Here is a 9,106-nt window from a genome sequence, read left to right as displayed (position 1 = left end):
CTCTGTTTGAAATATGGAGCCCTGTACCATCCATTTGGCAATTGGTGTCAGATTTGTAGATTTTAAACCTACCCGGGGAAGTTGTTATGATGAGGGTAGACAGTACATGACAGACAATATGCTTTGTGTTAAAAATTTAGATCAGGGAAGGTAAAACCTCCTTCTTCCATGGGCAGCTGTAACTTTGTCAAAGAGAAGTGTGGGGTGGGGGAACTTCCCCAAATAAATTTCCTAAATAATGCATTAAATCTTTGGGAAAATAAATTGGGAACAGACAACAGAATGGCTCAGGGGATGTATACTATTCGAGGCAACACATTCATTTCTAATGTATTGATTTTCCCACACACAGAGAGAGTGAGCGAGGGCCACCTTTCCAGATATAATGCAGCCTCAGTTCTAAGGGCTAACAGGTTTAGTTTGTCCATCTGTGAAACATCCTTGGGGACCTTAAGCCCCAGATAAACTATGGCTTCTGGACATGGCTTAAACTGCCATCTGGAAAACAAGATAAAGGTGTTGTTTGCCCCCAGAGGCATGAGTTCTGATTGTGTCCAATTGATTGTGTTTCCCAATAGTGACCTAAATGTATCTAGTAACTTAACTCCAATAAAGAGTTTTCGAGATCACCAATAAACAATAGCATATAATCCGCATAAGGGATTGCCTTACATTCTGTGGTGTGATGCACGAAACCCGCCTTCCCCTGCTTTGCCAGATGCCACAGGCCAATGGCTCCAGACGGATGTTAAATATCAGTGGAGAGTAGATAGCTCTGCTATGTGCCTCTTTGGAATGGAAATGATGGGGAGAGTACTCCATTGAGTACTCCAGATCTGTCACCTTGGGTTTCCATATAGGATTTTCACCCAAGCTGAAAATTCCTGGGGAAAGCCTAACTGGAAGAGTGTAGTGGTCCTAAAGGGCCAGTAAATGTTACCAAAGGCTTTCTCAGCATCCAGAGATAAAATGGTGGCAGGGTTCTTTTTTTGCAGGGGGGTGGGGAGACATAATTTATTTATTTGTTACATTATATACCGCCCCATAGCCGAAGTTCTCTGGGCGGTTTACAAAGATCAGCTGGCACCTTCAAATGACCTGCTCAAAATGAATTAGGATGCAATCCTATGGATGGTGCACTCAGAGATGGGAAGCACCCAAAGTATCCAATCATTTGATGCAGGGTGGGAGGAACAATGGAGGCAATCTTCCTCTCTCTTCCCTCTGACCCTACAGATTTGAGGAGATGGTCTTTTTATCCCATCTAGCAAGGGCGCTTTGGAGGGGGAGGGAAGGAGGCTGGAAGAGGCTCATGGTAACTGGTATCCTGGTCTATCCAGAGTCCTCTCCTCCACTCCCATCAGAAGACCCCTTCCCCCCCTTCTGAAGTCAAATTTCCAACCTCAGAGAGGCAGCAGGTGTGGCTCTCTCTGTGCCAGCTGTGAGGGGTCAGGATGTCAGATTTCCTTCCCCTTGCAAGGTCAGAGCACTGTATCCAACTTCGGAATAATCTTATGGTCCCTCAGATGCTTTCCCAGGGAAAATACAATTGCTCTCTTACTGTTGCTATTATTTTCTGCACTCTGTTAGCTTGCGTAGCAGTGAGGGACTTAGTGTCCATGTTAATCAGGGCTATGAGCCCATAGTTTGCCAGAATCCATGATCTTTTCCCTTTGGGACGTTTTTTTTAAAAAATGAAAGACAATATAAACATTTTCTGAAATAAATAAAACTCATTGGGATGGATTAAAAGAACGAAAAACATGGCAGGAGAATGCTGTAACTAAGGAGACTGTCAAAACCCTGGTTCAGAATGATTCAAAGCTTAACAGTGGGATATAGAGAACAGTCGCTTATTAGAAAGCTAGAAGTACTCGGACAGAGCATTCATGTGCTTTATGCAAAGCAATTAGGGCCACGTGAGGATTATTGTTGCTTTTACAACATGCCTGCCAAAGCCATCTCTCAGGGCAGGGGGTAGGGAGGGTAGTTCAGAATTGGTTCATAGAAAAAACATAACACATGCCGGTGACCTTAGGGCAATTGTACTTGCGGCTACATCAAACCAATGCAAATGAACTGAACGCCACAGGAAAATGCTGTAGGAGTAAAAATTAATCTAGAGACAACTAACTTATATTATGAAATAAATGTTAATTGTTAAAATGTAACTGCAAGGGAACAGACAGTGTACAATGACCGGAGGAGACCTGTACATATTTTTCCCCTTCCCGGGAGGAAGAAAGTAAATGCTAATAGATGGATTTGAAATACCCCCTTAATAACCCTACAGGGAGGAGTTTATGCACCAGGATAGAAGGAAAACATTTGCTACCCACTGAGCAGATGATCCAGATTTACTGCAGAACTCCCAGTGCGTTCAGTGGGGCTTACTCTCAGGGAGCTGCGTAGGATTCCAGCCTTACAGCACAATGCTCTGCTTATCTACTTGGATGTTAGCCAGTACGTAGTACTATTAAGTCCATTGGGAGTTAATCCCAGGTAAGTGTGCTTAGGGGGTGCAACCTGAAGCACTGGAAAGGAGTCATATAGATAGGACCCTATACCTTTTGAGAGGGGGGGATCCTTGTCTCTCAAGTGGTAACAACCTTCTGTGATGTTTTACTGCATATGGCTGTGATGTTAAATTTAATATAAAGGTTTATTAGTTAATGAGAATGTTTAAAGAAGGTACTCACTATGTGTGTGTAGCAGAATGCGAAGTACGAAGCCATAAAGGGGGGAGTGAGTGCTGGATGGAAGGAGAGTGCTGATTGGATGTTTGTGTGGAGCATCTGGATTGGTTTGAGAGAATGGGAGGAGTCAGAGACTGGAGAATATATATGCTGCTGCTGAGGAGAGAAAGTATGAGATGCGATGAATATATAGAGAGAGTTTTGGGATAGAGATAGGAAGGGTCTGCGTGCTTTGTTGTTTTGGTGGATTAGAGTGCTGGAGAGAGAATAGTGTGATTTAGAAGGGGTAGAGTAGGTAGGAGTATTTATACAGTTACATTTGAAACATTGAAGGGAAAGTACCCTCTGAAACCGTTACACATTGTACTTTGAAACCATACACTTGTGAACTGAGAGAAACCATTAAGCTTTTGAACCTGCATTAACGTCTTGTTAATAAATTACATTCATTTACATCTGGTGTGGTCAATCGAGTACCTGGGGAAGGGTACAGGGTGATCTATGGTGGCAGCGGAAGGGAGAAGTTTGGGGCGAGGATCTGTATAGCTGTGGGGCCTGAGCAGAAGGTATGCCACAGGGACGGCTTTAGCATCTCAAACCCCTGACAAAGGCACCTGAGCTGGGTCCTTTGGGTTCCAGAAGGAATAATAGCAATCCAGAATAAACCCAGGGAAGGGTGGTCATCACACCTTCAACCCTACATTTATAAAACATCCAACTGGACCTGGTCTAACATGGTGGATAAACTGGCTTTGCCAATCAGGTACCTAAGACATGAGCCCTAGTCCACGAGTTCAGACAGTGTATAAGGGCAGAAAGGGCGGAAGGACACAGAGACATTGCGCAGGAAGGCCTTGCGCATATGTGCACACTTTTCACATTATTTTTAATATTCTGCCTCTGGCACAATTTGGTGAAAAGGTGGGAGGCAAATTTAATAAACAAATAAACATTGGGGTATACATGTCAAACATGTAAAGATTAAGGCTGAGCAGACAGCCGGTGCGCTTGCCCGGTTTCGCTATACAAAGGGTGGGAAATTTCTACCATCGACCATTAGGGTCTTTTCAGCTAAAACGGTGTCTCAGACACTGTTTGAATCACCAATCTGGCTACCATATTATAAAGGATCCCTTGAAAGTGTTCAACATCTATTTTTAAGGATAATATTTGGTGCCCTAAGATGTCTCTAGTGCTGTCTTAAACTTGGAAACAGGACTTAATTCACTAAATTGTTTAGCGTGGAGCCATACTATATACTACTGGCTCCGCTGTCATTTAGCTACCACCTCAAACTCTTTAGTGTCATTGACCCTGCTAGATACTCGTAAATCTCGTTGGGCAAAAACGATTGAAGCAAAAATCTGCACTATAGGGCTCTCGCCTTCCCATCTGCTAGCAATGGATCTAGAAAAGGCTAAATCGACTGTTAGACAGCGATTAATGGATATAGATTGCCAGGAACTACAGGGAGCTGCCTGTGGCTCATGCTTTCCCTACTCACTAGGCTTAACTAGTCACCTTGATAAAGGCGCCCCCTCCCATACTTACGTTGGCTGACTGTCCCCCAAGTATAGGAGGGCATTTACCCAGGCTAGATTTAATGCCCTCCCTTCCAAGTTGATGGAAGGTAGATATAAAAAAATCCTTTTATGTTGAAGATGCTGCCCTTGCAATAAAACTGAAGTAGAGAACATTACGCATGTCCTGCTCTTTTGCAATTTTTATGATGATATTAGAAAGGAGTTGATACGTCCTATCACACAGGCTCTGTCCGGACGATCCCCGGAGACCCTGACAATTAGTCTCCTCCAGGACCAAAATAAAACAATTACCATACAGGTCGCCAAGTTTTTGAACCTGGCCATCCTTACTAGACCACGTATGATTGTGTAATTGTTTGAATATATTCAGCCCAAGACCTAATGTTAATTTATGTATCCTTCTTTTGATTCTGCTCCCTTCCACTCTTGATCCCTATGTATTATTTCCATATATGTTTTAATGGTATGTTTTCTGTAATTAATTCAATGTATTGATTCCCTGTTGAAACGATTTGTATTTTTCTCTTTCTGGTCAATTGACTGCAAATAAAGATGAAACAAATAAACACAGCTGCACTTATATATATACCCATCTTCATACAAATGTACATGCCAGCACTTGTGTGTAGCTGCACTAGCAATGGGAAACACAAAGAGTAAATTAAATATGCTTGAGAGCTAATTAGCACGGCACATGGGTGTTTCCAGACAGAACTTTTAACCTGCAATCACTCTGCCCCATTCATGGAATTTTATGGGTCGGACTGGGGGTCCAGATGATGTTATCATCAACTTGTAATGCTTCCATTTTTCCCCATCACTTCTTCTACTTTTTTCCTTCCTCTGAAAAATTTGTTAGGGAAGAGACAATGGAAGAGCTGGCCCAAAGCCTTCTTGAGTGTTAGCAGCAGCAGCAGCAGCAGCCTCTATGTTGCAATTACATCTTTGTGGTGGAGAAAGAACATGTGTGCATCAGAATCTTGATGCAACGTACAACAATATTATGTAGTGTACGACTTTAAAATGTAAACAGAACACGCATATATGTTTTGGATGCTTTAGCAACAAATTGGAAGTTTGGGAGAAGTTCCCTGAAAAACAACAACACAGTAACCAAGAACTCTGAGATAACAATACACCCTTCACTTGTTCTACATTGTAAGTCGGTCTGGTCCACTTAAGGTCTCCTTTTGCTGGGTAGGTTGTGGGGGGCAGCAGAGGGCATAACAATGAAGGATATCATGGAACTCCTTGAATGAGTTCAAATCTCCAGGGCCCGATGAACTGCATCCTAGATTCATCCTAAATTCATCCTAGGCCCCTTCCAACTCTGCTATTCTATGATTCTATGATTATGGCACATGATTGCTTGGATGAGAGTCCTCTTTGGCAGATGCAGCAGAAGGCAGCTGAGGATGTGGGGAAAGATCAGATGTGTTGAGGAAGAACATCTGATCTCTGAAAACTGTACAGCCGTGCCCTGGTTTTCCCTGAGCTAACTTTGACATGTAAGTAAGCAGGAGATTCTTTCACTAGATTCCCCAATGAGTTCCCCTCCCTGATATTTTGAACTACAACTCCCATCAGCCCCATCCATCATAGTCAATGGTCAGGAGTGATGGAAATTGTAGTCCAAAACATCTGGAGGGCACCAGGTGGGGACAGACTGAGTTATAGTGTTAGTGTAGCATAATGGTTAAGAGCTGCATGAGCTATGAGATCTTAAGTCAGCATAACCTCAATGGGTTGGTCTCCTTAAGTGTACTATTCCTTCCCTCTAGTTCAGCCCCCGCACCTGTCCTATGTAGATAATAATACTGACCATCCTCAGAGGTAAGAATTACTGAGATAATATATGTGAAGTCCAATAAGTTCTAAGGGAAAATGCTACGTATTATGAATGCTATACAACGTTCATCTGCCCTCAAAAGCCCTGACACACCTGACTGCTGTACTGTTTGGAAACTCACAACTGAACTTTCTAAACCAGTGCATTTATGATCTTTTAGTATAGGAGCTGAAAAACCTCTAGAACACATTTGTCAGTAGATATTTTTTAAAAAGGCAAGTACACAGATGTTAAACACTCGCTCTCTCCATCAAGAGATGAGCCATTAAACTGATGACTTGTGGATTTAGCACACAATCTAGCAAATCATTTGTACAAATGACAGTTTGTGGGGCACTGGCACAACAGCTGGGATCTTCCTGATCCACAAATGGTGCAGAATCCTTGGCCGTTACAGACATCTTCCCTGCACAGTGTCCGTCATTTTCACGGAGAGGGTCTTTACAGTCATGTTCAGCTGTTCCTGTGGGGTTTGTTTCCTGGGACTGTGGCAAAACCTGAAAGAGACTCTGTCCAAAGGGATTTCCCCCCAAGCTTTTCATTTTGATATCTGTTCGATTAGATTCACAGGGCTCAGATTTTAAGCTCTCCAGTTCTGCATTTACTTGGAGTTTCCTTCTTTTACAGAGGTCTTGAAGAATTCCTTCAGGACCATGAGTTCCAGGTGTTCTGTGATCAATTCTACTTGTCTTCTGATGTTCTAAGTAGGCAGACACAGCACTATTTAAGTACCGAAGGTTTGTTTCATGAGATGTTACTTCAGCCTGAGAAATAAAAAAGAAATACATTCAGAAGTCAAACTGACATCTTCTCTGAGACTGTTCATATTTGTTTATGTATTTCCTCCTAGTCACCTATCCTCTGTACTTTCACTTTATTTAATACCTTATTAGTTATGTCTTTTGGGTTCTCTCTTGCTTACAAAACCATGCATTGGGCAGGAGAACACCACTGTCAACATCTACAATACTTTCGCTGATAGAAAGCCCACAAAGAGTGATCAAGTCATCACCATTTCAAATCTTGCACATACATACACTGATTCCTAGGAAGGGATGGCAAAGTTCAATAGCCAATGAAAACCCAGACTGGTAGTTACAGTTCTAGGAAAAGGCAGCAGGATAGACAGAGCAGCTGAGCTGAATTCAGAGGGAACAAACAACCCTTAAACAAGTGCATGTTTATTCAGAGAAGCAAATCACTGTGCTAAATAGGGCTAACCTGGAAGTAAGCCCCATTTAGCTCAATGGAACCTACTTCTCAGAATAGATATGTAGAGGATTGCGCTAGCAAGCCAAGACTTTATGCAAATCTTCTCCAGGCCCTTAACTTCACAAATCCTAAATGACAGATGATTTCCCTTTTACTTATGCGGCACTAAAAAGCAAGATATCAAGATGCAATGAGAAACTGTATGGCAAACCTGGAGCCACCAGTTGAGCAGAGGACTTAATGAGGAAACGACCCTCAAATATCTAGACCTGTGTTTCCTCATTGGGTTTGTCTGATGATACTATATCCTAAAATTGATAGGCTGAATAGCACTGCTCATTCTTCCACTTGTACAAAAGGTTGTGCCACCTCTTGCATAAGCAGAATAACGGCTTTTTAATTTTAGTTTCACATTTCTTGTGCAACATTCTAGCATAAAGTCATTCTGTGAGTGGAAGATACATTTTGCATGCAGAAGAACACCTCTAGCTCCAACATCAACACCCCCTTGGCTTCTCTGGCCATTTAAAGCTAGGGAAGTATGCGGTTAACTACTATACGTCAATTAAAAAAAAACAACAACATTCCCCATAATATCATAAATTCCTTTATGCAGCAATTATTTGCTGTGCAGGAGCACCCAAGTATGCATAGACGTTTTCCCTATTCATTTAAATCGTGGTGGCAAGCCAGCACACCCAAGGAAATGCGCACACAGAGCTTTCCGCTCTAATGAAGCTAAAGAGGAAACTGGTTAAGGAAGAGTTCAGTGGGCATGCCCGACTTTGCATGGAGTTCCGGGTGCATTGCCTGTAAGACGTGAATGGCAAGTAATTCCATTCTCCGCTTGGCGAAGTATTTCCTTATCATAAAAGTACCGCATCCTTCACTGTGAAGATGTTCAGATAAATCCACATGGTGGATTTAAAGACAATTAAATGTGCACTGAATGAAAACTCAGTGCCCAGCAAGACACACACATGCTGAGATGCTCTTAGTACACAGGATCCCCTGCCTGTGTACAATACGTACAAAAGAAAATGGCAAGAATCCATATTGGCCATATGATCTGCACTACTGAATTCATGATCTGATATAGGGGGCCCTTGAAAGAACTGGGTCTTCCTTCCGAGATCATGGGAAGCAGCCATGAGGATTCATCCTCTATCATGCTAGTGATGCTAAGAACGTTCTTGTAAAGATTGGGAGTGGGGATGGGAAGTGGGGATTTGCATTACACTTTACAGAAATGTCACTGGGGCAAAAATGCATAGAAACCATGGCTGGCAAACCAAAAGGAGAACTTCACCTCTGTGGGGTTGAGCCAGGAATCTGAAGCACCAGGGTCTTCTGCAGGTTTGATTGCACATATCAGCGTTCGAGTTATTGCCTCTTCTATACGGGCTTCATGATCTGCATCCTATAAGAAATGAAAGCCAAAAATGGGATAATTGGTAGACATGGAAAGGGGGGAGGGTGTGTTGAAGGTGTCTTAGATGGAGCCCAACATGTTTAGAGTTAATGATCTCCTATTAGTGGCACTGACTAAGCAAATGATAAAGAAAGATGTCTGCTACATTATACCAGCTTTGAATGCAAGCTTCCAGTGACATGGGGGATCTCAGGAAAAGCCCATTTTGCCTTAGGACATCCTTCATGTTATGAAATGCTTTGCAGGAAAGGTTCTATCAGAACGCTGAGAGCGAGGGAAAGTCTGTGTCTGTATTTGGGGCACCTGTAAACTTTCACCTGGGACAGAGAGAGAGTCCTCTGAGTGCCCTTTTTGCCTAGAAATTGCATAGAGG

At 42.7% G+C, this 9,106-nt stretch overlaps 1 protein-coding gene across 2 annotated transcripts in view; it reads right to left on the bottom strand.

Annotated features, from left to right (window-relative positions):
• Positions 1-5,863: 5,863 nt before the first annotated feature.
• HSPBAP1 (HSPB1 associated protein 1) overlaps positions 5,864-9,106 on the bottom strand; it is a 60,823-nt gene continuing 57,580 nt past the window's right edge. For both annotated transcript variants that reach the window (XM_063116682.1, XM_063116683.1), the window contains 2 exons: positions 8,611-8,721; positions 5,864-6,853 (listed from right to left, as the gene is read on the bottom strand). In XM_063116682.1, the coding sequence (XP_062972752.1) occupies positions 6,320-6,853; positions 8,611-8,721 (645 nt within the window). In that variant the 3' untranslated portion in view covers positions 5,864-6,319. The remainder of the gene's footprint in view (positions 6,854-8,610; positions 8,722-9,106) is intronic.

This window comes from Elgaria multicarinata, chromosome 2, assembly GCF_023053635.1.
Source record: "Elgaria multicarinata webbii isolate HBS135686 ecotype San Diego chromosome 2, rElgMul1.1.pri, whole genome shotgun sequence".
NCBI classification, from domain to species: Eukaryota; Metazoa; Chordata; class Lepidosauria; order Squamata; family Anguidae; genus Elgaria; species Elgaria multicarinata.
Note: the sequence above shows the minus strand (reverse complement) of the source record. Positions and strands in the feature narration are given on the sequence as shown.